This window comes from Bidens hawaiensis, unplaced genomic scaffold, assembly GCF_021521415.1.
Source record: "Bidens hawaiensis isolate Kalapana, Puna unplaced genomic scaffold, B.hawaiensis_p1.1 tig00036041_1, whole genome shotgun sequence".
NCBI lineage: Eukaryota > Viridiplantae > Streptophyta > Magnoliopsida > Asterales > Asteraceae > Bidens > Bidens hawaiensis.
Window position 1 is genome coordinate 166,551 of NW_027496291.1, and position 13,325 is coordinate 179,875.

Below are 13,325 nucleotides of genomic sequence, written 5' to 3' on the forward strand. Positions count from 1 at the left end.
TCGGTCAAGGATTAATAAGATAATCTTTGGTCGAATTACTTTAGTCAATGATCAACAAGGTAACCTTTGGTCGATAAGTATATGATTATCGTGGTCTCCGGCACAAAAAACCCCCGGACGGTGAAAACTATCACCGTCGATTATATTGATAATAAAAGGTGGTTACAAGTGTTGTGGAGTATATGATCGAGATTACAAAGTAAGCTAGTGTGTAGAGAGAATGTTTGCTTCTGCTCTAGTGTGTGTGTTCGTACATGTGTTTACCTACTCGATCAAATCTCGTTTAAATAAGATAATAACAATAACAATATTTCCTATTTTAAGCCGCCAATCAAGTCATTCCTTCCTTGTAACTGTTTCCTTAATTATCCACGCGGTTTGTTGACTTTGATTGCGAGATTATAGGTTAGACTTGGTAACTAGCCGTTATTCCTACCCAAAATATCAAGATAACAAAGGAAAATCGTTAATAAATAATAAGTACTAAGAATCATCGATCCTGACAGGGTCTGCAACATATTCTAAGGATAATCGATCCATATTATATGCCAGGATAACATATCCACAGTGTCAAATTTCCGTGCACAAACAATACTGTTGGTTGCTTACTTGAATTCCCGGGTGTGATTTGCTTTGTTAACTGCTTACAGCTCGTTTATTTGTTCGTTGCTTAGTTCTCTACATTTACTAAAATTGCTTGTTTGATCGGCACTAAAAATCAGTCACTTCATAATTAGAAATTTGTTACATGAATACATTGACCACATACTCCTTGTGATACGATACCCTACTTACTCTAACTATTTAGAATAATTAGGTTTTTGATTGACTCAAACGACGGTCATCAGGAGCCCCTCTGAAGTCCCATCTTAAATGCTTCAACAACAGTAACCATGTCAATATTGGGGATTTCCAGAGCTTCCCTGCCGAACCTTGTAACAAAATCCCTAAGGGTAACATCACTAGGCTGGATAACTCGGTATAAATCACTAGTTAACTTCTCAAATTTCCTACTACAGGAAAATTGACTGTTGAATAAGTTAACTAAGTGTGAGAAAGAAGTAACTGAAAATGGAGGAAGACTTAACAACCATTTTAATCTTGATCCTGTTAGTGTGGATCCGAAGCCTTTGCACAGGCAGGCTTCCTTGAGTCTCTCAGGAATAGGATTAATCTCCATCCTTTCTCTGTACTGAGCTATATGTTCCTCAGGATCAGTGGTCCCATCATAAGTCTTCATGTTGGGGGTCTAGAATCGCTTCGGGATTTCAGCATCACAGATAGGTGGAGCAAATCTGGATAACTTGTGGCTTCCATCAGGTATCTCGAGGATTGGACGTATCACCCCGGGAACACTAGATATCATATCCTTGAGCTTTTGTAGCTCCTTGACCATAGCTTGGTTGATACCTGCATCCTGCATGGAACCACGGTTAGCATCTAAGGATATAGGATCATACAAGTTACCTCTTTGCTGGGCGAAGGTCGGTATCCCGGATGAGTAGCTGAGATAAGAAGATTCTGCTACAGGAGTTGGTCCTCCAGAGGCTATGGTCTGCATGGGGATTATGTCTCCTTCATGGACATCGGAGGATCGTTGATGTTGAACTTCTGAGGATCCTTGATTCTGAAATAAGGATCCTTGAGGTTGGGAATTATAGGATCCTTGGTGATATAACCCAGAGGATCCTGGTTGAAGGATGGATGATCCTTGTTGGAAGTATGAGGATCCTTGAGTTTGCTGACCCATGGACCCTGCTGAAGGATAGATGATCCTGGTTGAGACAACGAGAATCCTTGAGTCTGTTGACCCATGGACCCCTGTTGAAGGATAGATGATCTTGGCTGAAACAACGAGGATCCTTGAGCCTGCTGACCCATGGACCCCTGTTGAAGGATAGGTGATCCTTGTGTGAACTGAGCCATGGATCCTGGACTGATGAAATCTAGCATCCTGGGCATCAGGGGAGTGTGATCCTCTGCCGGCCTCTTAGTCTTCTTGAGATCTTCTATCTCACGAAGGATCCTCTGGTTAGTCTTGTTTTGTTGTTCCATGTATGCTTTAACCTGCGAAAACATAGATGAAACATCACTGTTAGTATTAACCACCGGCGCAGCAGCAGCGGTTTTCGAGCTCTGGAAGACTGGTAGTTGTGTTTTTCTCCCAGCAGCAACAGTCCGTGGTGCTCCCGTGATTAGCGGAGGCATCGATGGCAAAGTCCTTGATGAGAGAGGAACTGATGACGGCATGGTTGATGAAGCGGAGGTTGATTGAGAGGCCATTGATAGTGATATGGGTATGAAAAAATCAAAAATTGATGGGAATGATATGGATTATAGCACCTATCTCCCCACGGTGGGCGCTAAATTGTTTTAGATAAAAATCTGCTAAGGATAATGTATCCAAATCCATAAAGTGAGGTATAGTGCTATGCTAATAACAATGATTGTATGAACGAAAATGGAATGAACACCGTGATTTGTTGCGAGGAAAAACCCTTTGATCTTGTTCAGATCAAAAGAAAAAAACCTGGGGTGATGACAACTCGTCGATCACCAATTTATTAATCACAAAAAAGGTTACAAGTGTTTGGAGATTGTGATCGATGTTACAATAGAATGCTAGTGTATAGAGAGAATTATGAGTTCTGCTCTAAGTGTGTGTGAATATAAGTGAGACCTAATCGATCATTATCTCGATGTTTATAAAGAAAATTACATTCAACAATAAGGGGCTGTTTGGGATACATCTGAATTAGTAAGTGCTGAATGGGTAAGAGGTTTGAATGAGTAAGATGATCTGAACCAATAAGAGCTTAATGAAATGTATCTGTTTGTTTAGACATCTGAATAACTGTGCAAAATTACTATTTTACCCCTTTACGTAAATTTTCTATTAATCTCATTCAAAAAATCTAAAAGATATTAAACAAACTGGATTTATATTCATTAAAGAAAAAATTGCAAGTGTTTAAACAAAAAACTAGAATTTAAAATCTATAACCATTATATATTTAGAACTTAAAATATTTAGAAATTAACTATTTTATTGTATATACTAACTCCATTTTTCAACCAGCAAATCTCAAAAACCCTTCAAATCTCATTTTTTCAACCATCGACTCCAACAGCCAAAATCAAATCTTAACACCGTCGACGCCAGAACCGGATCCGGATCTCCACTTGAGAACCTCCATCTCCATGTCTCTTCACACCTTTATTAATCTCCAAGTTTGTCTCTACGTTCTACGATCGCCGACACGGGCACCGGATCTCCATTGCCGACACCGGCACCGGATCTACACCACCGACACCGGCACCGGATCAACACCGGAGAACCTCCAAGTTTGTCTCTACATTTACGATCCTAATAGCATCCGGTATGAATCAATTAAAATTATGGAGCACCAATTTCTTGATTGAAATAGTGATTTGGTACTGAGTTCTAGATCGAAATTCGTTGTTGTATTACGATTTATGTGACTATGGGTGAACTATGGAGGGTAATTTGGTCCTGATTCCATTCAGCAACCATCTGTTCTCATTCAGATTCCATTACACGCTGAACCATTCAGAGGCAAAACATCTGACCGAATCAGACCCAAGGTTTGAACCAAACGCTCTGAATCTGAGCGATTCAGACATTTACCTCTTACTGATTCAGATTCAGACTCTACCAAACAGCCCCTAAGTCCTAACTATCCGCCACTCTTCCATAACTCCTTCAACGTTCCTTGACCACGTGCTGGAAGCTTCCAGTAGCGAGTTTTAAGGTGGACTCAGTCTTAGAGTCGTTGCATTCCTTCAATAAATACGTACACACGTGAAACAATTGTTAATGGTACCAACCTCTGAGGATCCTTGATCTTCGACATGGTTCTGGAACTCTTCAGAAGGATAACTGATCCAGATATATCTTCAAGAATAACATATCCTCAATATTGAAAATATCAGTCCTAACAGACATTAAAGAGGCATTTTTAAAACTTATCTTAGTACAAATAAAATAACATGTGGTACAAGTGAATTAAGCACAAAATCAACTAAATAGTAAGTTTGTGAGAGAACTTGTTTTTGATAATTATTATATATATAATACTAGTTTTTATCCCCCGTATTACGGGGGGTTATTTTATATTATTTATTTTTTGAATTTGTATTTTTTATTATATAAAAGTTAAATATACTTATGGTTTGATGATAAATTGTTTCACAAACCATAAGTATGTAATAATATACTTTCGTTTATAGATTATAAATAGATTTGCAAGATACGTGAACACTGAATGAACGTGAGTGGTACACGTGGCCACCCCTATGTGGTCCACATAGTTTCAACTTACCGATAAAGTTTAAAAATAATATACATTTTGAACCTATTTAGTTATCTCTTAATTTAATTTATTATTTTTGATAATTAACATTTGTTCAATTTGAATATTTGATAACTCGTCTGAACCTTTTTCTCTCTTTCATATTGCTAGCTCCGGACTATAACGAACCAAATCAATATTGAACGAATTCAAGCCACGTCAACAACAAACTAGGCCGAACACTGACGGCTAAGGCTTGCAATTAGATATACTTGTTAATAAGAAAAGGTGTATTATGTGATTTCTTTTAGTTTCTTAAATAATTAAAATTAACATGGTAGAATCCATTAATTATTTTCCTTCAAACCAGACACAGGATGATGATGCCTGAAGAAGGTAGAAGCAGTGGGTTTTTGGAATTAAAGGGTTACTGCTTACAACTGCTGGAAGCTATCAGAAACCCTAATCATCATAATCATAAACACACCACCACCACCGCAATCTCTCGGCTGCTTCAGTTTATTACTCGTTCATCTCCTCATGATCTTCAGCCTTTCTTCGAGTATGTTCGTTATCCTTAAATTATTCATTCAATTTTGCATTTGTGTATTGATTAATGACCAAAAGCATGAAACTTGTTGCTCTATGTTGTATACCATGGATTCCTCAACATCAATAATATGGCAATTAGACCATGACCAATAGACTAGGGGGTGTTCAGTATTCAAGGTTCGAGTTCGCTTTTCAAAAGTTTGAATTCGGTTTCGGTAATCAAATACAAATTTATGATTTTCGGTTCGAGTTCAAATAATACATTTTATTTTTATTGTATGTATACACATATTTATAAAAAAAAATTATAGATGTCTGTTCTAAAGACCCTAAACAAATGGAAGTTCATCATTATGGTTGTTAATTCATAATATTTTGTAAGTTGCTGTGAACGTGTAATTGGATGTTGCGACTTTTAAATATTTTGGATGCTACCACTTTGAATATTTAGGATATTGTGACTGTGGGTGTGTGCCTCAGTGCCTGTGGAATGTGGATGGTCTATTTCCTTCATAAACTTGTATTTATGTTGTTAAAAATTTCAAGTTTGTAGTAGTTTTTTCGTTATACCCATTCAATTTACATTGACCGATGTTCTTTAGTAAAAGGAAAATGAGAATGAGACATCAGGAATAGTCGTTGTGTCACCAGTTCATTAGAATTTAAATGAATTATCTTTTCTTGGTTTCGAATCGAATAAATTCGAATAATTAGATTCAAATAATTCGAATATTCAAAATTAGATTCGTTGAGCACCCCTACAATAGAGAAGTATGACTTATTTTATGTTTATATTCATCTTCATTAGATTTAAAAATTGGTGCATTTTCTGTTATCTTTTTCAGTTACACTTTGTTTCCCCTGCTGCTTCTGCTTGAAGCTGCAGTCGACTGTAGATCACCGAATGGGGATATTAAAGAAAATCCTCTAAAAATAAGCGATGCTGTTGCAGAAGGCGTGATTCAATGTTTGGAGGAACTTTTAAAGAAGTGCTATGTAGGATCCGTGGATCAGGTATTTAAATAAATCTATTTTTTTCCTATTAATACAAAATAAATCAATATTTTTATTATATTGTTCTAAAAAATGCAGATGGTTGTAATACTGAAAAAACTAACTAACGCGGCATTGTTATCTCCGTCTGAATCGTCCGAGGAGTTTCGTGAAGGAATTATCCGGTGTTTTAAGGCACTGATTAACGGTTTATGTTCATGCTCTGACACATCGTGCACTTGCAACCAAATTAATAACCCGCCGATGCTTCTAGACAAGAAATATTCAAACTCTAAATCATTTCGTACTGTATCACGAACACATGAAATAAACCCCGAGGAATGTTTAATTGCATTTCTTAGATCTGAATCTGCAACTGTTAGTGTTGGACACTGGTTGTCACTTTTACTAAAAGTACGTCTTTTTCCTTATTCTGAGCCAATATATAAAGATAAAATATTTTGTAAAAGTTTGATATTTATTTATTTTTATGTAGGCTGCAGATGTTGAGGCAACACGTGGGCATACAGGCAGTTCTAGTCTTCGTGTAGAAGCGTTCACGACTCTTCGTGTGCTTATTGCTAAAGTAAGTTATAAGCAAACGAAGATTATATGTTTAAATAACCAACTGCTCATTTTATGTATGTTTTGTTGAAGGTTGGTATAGCGGATCAACTGGCTTTCTTTTTACCTGGTGTTATCAGTCAAATTGGGAAAGTTTTACACGTCTCAAAAACAATGATTAGTGGGGCTGCTGGAAGTATGGAAGCTGTGGACCAAGCACTTAGAGGTTTAACTGAGTTTCTCATGATAGTTTTTGAAGACGAGGCTAATTTATCGAGTCTTGATGACGGTGAAAGTAATTTAAATATTGAGAAATCTCCATTGTCGATTCTCGAGGAGCTTCGTCGCTTACCTGGCAAAAAGCAAGATCAGGTTGAAACATTAGCAACAAAGTCAATCCAAAAGTCATCACAATTTGACGGTCAAAAGTCTTTGCGTGTTGACCGTACACGAGATTGGATTACAACGGCATCTTCTAATGTAAATAAAATTTTGTCAGCAGTTTTTCCACATGTAAGTGCAGTGTGCAGACAACTATTTGATTCTTATTTTTACGATTACCATAATTTAATATTTATATTTTATTTTATTTTTTAGCTTTGTGTGCATCCAGCAAAGAGGGTGAGACAGGGGACCGTGGCTGCTATACTTGGACTCTTGTCAACGTGCAGTCGTACACTTAAAGGAAGTCGCCTTATGCTTCTAGTAAGTTTAATATTTAGTCCTTAAACTATTCATTTTCTACTTTTCATTTTGTCTAAGTTTAAGTTAATTTTATAATTTCAGGAATGTTTATGTGCTTTAGTTTCTGATGACGATGATGTGGTGTCAGAAACGGCTCAAACGTTTCTTGAAAGTTTGTTATCAAGCGGGAATACTCACATAGAATGTGATTTTGCTGTTATATTTAACAGGCATTGTTATTATATCTTAATTTTATTCAAAGCTTTATTTGTTAGCTGTTTATAGTATTTATAATTTTGTATAACAGGCTGTTTGAAAAGCTTCCAGAAGTGGTAGTTGGAGGGGAACATTCGCTAGAACATTCTCAAAAGTTACTTGTATTAATTTACTACTCAGGTCCCGAGCTTGTTAGAGACCATCTCCTACATTCACCCGTATGTTATTTCTGTGTACCTCCAATTTGGCCTTTGGCTTTTGACCTTTGATCTTTGACTAATGAGTTAATATTTGATGTACAGGTGGCAGCTGCTCAATTCTTTGATAATCTCACTCTTTGTTTGAGCCAAAATTCACTAATGTCCGGTTCATTAGATAAACTGCTTTTAGAGAAACCGTCTTCTGTCGGGTACCTGCGTTCTATAACGGAAATGAAAGCCACCACTTTCTTTGAAAATGGGAAAAAGGCTGATGTTGAGTCTAGTGGTTCTGAAAGTCAAAGTTCTTTCAAAAGTCAAAATGAATATGATCTTCCGCGTATGCCACCTTGGTTTTCTTCTCACAATCAGAAACTTTACAATGCACTTGCGGGGATCATTAGGCTCGTTAGCCTGTCTCTTATTGCAGGTTATCTTAACTTTTTAAATTCACATCTTTGCATATTACGTGTTCAAAAGCTAAAGTTTTATTTTAGCAGGTGCTCAAAGTGATGGCAATTTATCGATTATTAAAGATATTCCACTAAGCTACATGAGGAAATTAATCGCTGATATCCGAAACAAGGAATACGCAAAAGAAAGCTGGCAGAGTTGGTATAACAGGGCTAATTCAGGGAAGCTTGTAAGGCAAGCTAGCACTTCTGCATGCATGTTAAATGAAATGATATTCGGTTTATCAGATCAAGCTATCAATAATCTGAAAACACGATTCCATAATAAAAAATCTATCTGGCATGTTTCTTTAAATAAAGATATAAGAAGTCAGTTAATCGATTGTATCGGGAGTATCTTGCACGAGTATTTATCTCCTGAAGTCTGGAACCTTCCGTTAGATCAATCCAATGTCGGGTTTGGTGATGTTACAGTTCACTTTTTTCATGATAACGCAATGCTTCATCAGGTAATTAGTTACACTTATTTTGTTATTTCATCTTCATTCATATTAAATTTATTAAATCTGAAATTGTATTATTTTTCAATCAGGTTCTGATTGATGGGATTGGGATATTTAATCTATGTCTTAAAAGGGATTTTATTTCAAGCGGGTTTCTTCATTCGTCACTTTATGTGTTACTCGAGAATCTTATTTGTTCAAATTTTGAAGTCCGACACGCGTCGGATGCTGTGTTGCATGTCATTTCAGCTACCTCCGGCTATCCAACGGTAAATTAACAATAACACCCTCAATATGAAAGTTGGAACTATTAATTATTTCTCACAAAACCTTACGTATATCATTTCAGGTTGGCCACTTAGTTTTGGAAAATTCGGACTATGTAATCGACTCGATATGTCGACAGCTTCGTTATCTGGATCTTAATCCTCATGTTCCAAGTGTCCTGGCTGCCATTCTTTCATACATAGGTGTGGCCCACAAAATATTACCATTGATGGAGGAACCGGTATGATTTATAACTAAGGTTTTATATCTAGCACTTTAAATTATGTTTAACAAGACAATTTGGAATCTTTATAACATAGTACTTGAAAATTTCTTGTATTATATCATTTCAGGCTACAAACTATAATTCAACATACCTACAAGCAGATTCTGGTCTTTTTTTGTTATCAAGTTTTTTGTTTACAAAAGTGTTTACTTGGCTTTTTTGTTGACAAAGACTAACCCGCTTCCTTATGGAATCTTTATAACAGAACATCTGTATTTCTTGAGCTTTATTACATCATTTCAGGCTGCAAGCTATATTTCAACTACATAGAATTAACTAATTAACTTGGATAATTATGATTTATCACTCACTTTGTGTGTTTAAAACTGAGTATTTATACAGTTATAAGTTTATACCTAATACTTTAAATTATGTTTAACGAGATAATTTTGATACGCAGATGCGTTCTATTTCACAAGAACTTGAGATTCTTGGCAGGCATAAGCACCCTGAGCTCACCATTTCCTTCTTGAGGGTAAGTGTTTTTGTTCTGTTAAACGTTAATGATTAATACTACCTTAACTCTAGTCATTTAATGACCTCTTTTATATCTTTTTTAATTATTTATGTCATTTAGGCAGTTGCAGAAATTGCAAAGGCTTCAAAGATTGAATCTTGCACATTGCCTTCTCAAGCAGAGTTGTACCATAAGCAAGTGGAGTCTGAACTATCACATTTTGAAAATGGTGAACGTTTAAGCGATTTTAATAAGCATAAGGAGCATTTAGAGGCTATATATTTTAAATTAAAAGAATCCAAGAGTTACAGAAGAACTGTTGGATCTCTTTCCATTTCGTGTATAACTGCTGCAACTCCTTTACTTAGTTCATCAAAGCAAACATCATGTTTGGTAGCCTTGGATATAATTCAGGTAAATGATTATGTGTATATATTGAGATTTAACTAAGGGGCTGTTTGGTAGTTAAGTGTTGAATCAATAAGAGGTGTGACTGATTAAGAGGTAGCCTCTAAAATCTAAATCATTCAGTATGTCTCTAAAACTTAACCATTAAGATGCTCCATGAGCCATTAAGAGGTGTAACCAAACAACCTCTACCTCTGCCCGATTCAGAGGTATCATTAAGAGGCTACTTAACAGCCCCTAACTTAACTTTCTAATATGTATGGATTTGGTTGTTTCAGGATGGAATTATAGCACTTGTTGAAGTGGAAGAATCGTATAAGCATGAGACAAAAACGAGGGAAATTCTTATACAAGCTTTGCAATCATATTCATTTCATGATCTTGCAGATACTCTTGAGGCAGAAAATGATGGAACCGATGAAAACCGGTTACTTCCATCTATGAATAAAATATGGCCCTTTTTGATTGCATGTATTCGAAATGGGAATCCATTGGTAAGTTACCGGAATTATATTATTATAGTAATAATTTACTTTTGACTAGGCCTGTAAACAAACCGAGCGAACACAAAAGGAACATGTTTGTGTTTCTTAACTTTATCCAAACAAACAATCGGACTTGAAAAATTAAATGAACAAGGTTTTTTGTTCATGTTCGTTCATTAAGAAAATGAGTGTGTTTGTGTTCGTTAATATTATAAGCCCACAGTTCACAAATGTAAACGAACAATCATAACTGAACATCGATTAATGAACATACCTGCTCGAGCACCAATTAAAAGTGAACATGAACATAAATCTGTCGGGCTTATTTTTTTTCAAGTTAAACTAAATTGTAATGATTGATATTTTAATCATAAAAGTAGACTATATTGTAATGGGCCCACCTAGAAAATTTAAATGAATATGTAAACGAGCGAACTTAGATACACGTAAACTAGCAGACATTAATGAATGTTAACCAACGAACATAAATGAACGAAAGAGACATGTGTTCATGTTCATTTGTTTAACTAAATGAACAAAAATTCCATTCATGTGCCGAACGATTCCCTGAAAATTCAGTTTGTTTACAGGCCCTACTTCAGACCAATTTGACTCATTTGACCCGTTATAGATAAATTACAATCCAAATCAACTCATGTACTAGTAAACTGGTCGAGATTGCCACCTCTCATAGTACTAGAAATTAACGTGTATAATTATATTTAAATACAGACGGCTCGACGATGTGCTGGCGTGATCAGTAAATCAGTACAAATCTGTGGTGGAGATTTCTTTTCTCGCCGTTTCCACACGGACGGCCCGCACTTGTGGGAACTTCTAAGCACATCTCCATTTCATAAAAAGGCATTAAATCTGAAAGAAAGAAGAGTGTTACAGCTTCCATACCGAGCCATTTCAACATCTTCAGATGATCCGAGGGCTGAGATTTCAGATCTGAAAGTCCAGGTGGCAGTGCTGGAGATGATAGCCGAGATATCCGGGAACAAAAAGAGTGCTTCGGCTTTTGAAAGTGTTGTTAAGAAGGTGAGTGGGGTGGTTGTAGGGATTGCCTGCAGTGGTGTTGGTGGTCTTAGAGATGCATCTCTGAATGCCCTTAGAGCACTTTCAACCATTGATTCTGATCTCATTTGGTTGCTTCTTGCTGATGTTTATTATTCTAAAAAGAGGGATGATGTGGCACAACCGCCTGTTGCAGATTTACCACAAGTTAATCAGCTTTTGCCACCAGTTTCATCTTCCAAAGCTTATCTTTATGTTCAATATGGTGGCCAGAGCTTTGGTTTTGACATTGATTTTTCTGCTGTTGAATATGTTTTTAAGAAATTGTATGGTTAGTTTCAGATGAGTGGGTTGCTTTGTTAATATATGACTAGATAACAAGATAATTAGGGACGAATCATACGGCTATGATGTTTTGACTGATTGACAAAGTTATTTGGGCTGTATGGGGGACGATTCATACAGCTATTATGTTTTGATCAGTAAAAATGACTGACGTGATTATTGACAAAGGTATACGACCTGTATGATCATTTTTCGCATTATCATATGGGTGTTTGATGTAGGTTACTTCAGTATGCAAACTTGATTTGATATCATATGACACAGATATTTATTACTGAAGAGGTAGGTCCCAGCAGAGCCCAGTTGGACCCGCAAGACTCACCTTAAACAGGGACGTCTGCGCAGAGACCAACTGGATCCGCAGGACCAACCATGCTCAGAGACGTGACGTCCTTACGCGCAGTACGCAAGCTGGTCCCGCAGGAAATGCCTCCCAATGGTGAAGGACTCCGCCTGTCCCCGCAGCCTCGGATACAAGCCATTAGGGAAGGCCACCCGCGCAGCATGGCTACACGCACAAGGCACTTAGCTCTCGATCATTCAGTGTCACCTGAAGGAATGAGCCAAGCCGGGAGCAATCCCGCACAGAGGCGGGAGGGGGAATACTCCCGCCCAAATAAGCCAGTCCGTATACTGAAGGATCTTTTACTGTACCTGACGAGGTATGGGCGAAAGATCTGATCAGAGATACGACAGCTCACTGATACAGTATGGCGAGCAGCATGCTCCTGTACTGTATCACTATTAGCCGCTGCCTACTCACCAACTACTGCCATACCACGTGCGTAGCCGTCAGTTGGTGGAACAGGAATAGTGTACAGCAGGCCTGGTCGCTATCAGCCGCTACCTACCCACCAACTACCAGCAGGGCACGTGCGTAGGCTACTGTTGGTGGAACAGGGACACTGTTGCAGCCGGCCATACCTCTTTGGAAACCTACATTCGGCTATAAATACCACAAATGGTATGACCATCTCATCTTATCATATCTTACTACATTATCATATTATACCTGATATCTGCTCTAGCAATCTCTTAATATACTTTTATATTTAAAGAGCAATCTAGTCTGATTCTCACGCCGGAGGGTGGTCACAAGGAGGAACCCCCCCCCCCTTCTCAGTGACGAGCTCACGGTGTCTGTTTTGCAGGTTATCAGAAGAACCATCTTCCAAGGGTCTAACCCCTCGTGGGAAACATCTCTCCAACCCCCCAGGTTACCAGTAATCTGTCCGGGGTCCGGTTAGTGTTTCTTCATTGGCGCCATCCGTGCATAAAGCTAGAACTTTATTTTTCTCCAGTTTTTTCAAACTTCTACAAAGATGGTTAGAGAAATTCCGGTAACCACAACCCCAGCTACTAGGGGGAATACCGGCAACACAGTTTTTACGAACACTACCCCGGCTACCGAAGCCGGGGCAAGTGAAGTAAATTTTACGAACACTACCCCCACTTACCAAAGCTGGGGCAAGTGCAGTAAATGATCGCCTACTGGGATCCACCGATACCCAGTTTGAGAAACGAAGACTCCCCCGCCAGACTCTCGATGAAGTTAAGGCATGGGCGGAGGCACGACAAAAGGAATTCCAGGCTGAGTTGGACGAACGCTTGCGTTCCGTGCA

At 37.7% G+C, this 13,325-nt stretch overlaps 1 protein-coding gene across 1 annotated transcript; it reads left to right on the forward strand.

Annotated features, from left to right (window-relative positions):
* The first annotated feature begins 4,690 nt into the window (after window positions 1-4,690).
* Window positions 4,691-11,781, forward strand: LOC143588146 (uncharacterized). The gene is made up of 16 exons (XM_077069242.1): window positions 4,691-4,875; window positions 5,711-5,879; window positions 5,958-6,272; window positions 6,355-6,444; window positions 6,516-6,935; window positions 7,020-7,127; window positions 7,209-7,336; window positions 7,414-7,540; window positions 7,625-7,949; window positions 8,020-8,441; window positions 8,525-8,704; window positions 8,785-8,943; window positions 9,389-9,463; window positions 9,566-9,859; window positions 10,132-10,347; window positions 11,071-11,781. The coding sequence occupies exons 1-16, from the start codon at window positions 4,691-4,693 to the stop codon at window positions 11,692-11,694; spliced, it is 3,837 nt and encodes a 1,278-aa protein (XP_076925357.1). The 3' UTR covers window positions 11,695-11,781.
* Window positions 11,782-13,325: the final 1,544 nt, after the last annotated feature.

Coding starts and splice junctions, on each gene's coding strand:
- LOC143588146 (XM_077069242.1), top strand. CDS start 4,691: ATGATGATGCCTGAAGAAGGTAGAAGCAGTGGGTTTTTGGAATTAAAG. Junction 4,876..5,710: donor GATCTTCAGCCTTTCTTCGA/GTATGTTCGTTA, acceptor TATCTTTTTCAG/TTACACTTTGTTTCCCCTGC. Junction 6,445..6,515: donor TTCGTGTGCTTATTGCTAAA/GTAAGTTATAAG, acceptor GTTTTGTTGAAG/GTTGGTATAGCGGATCAACT.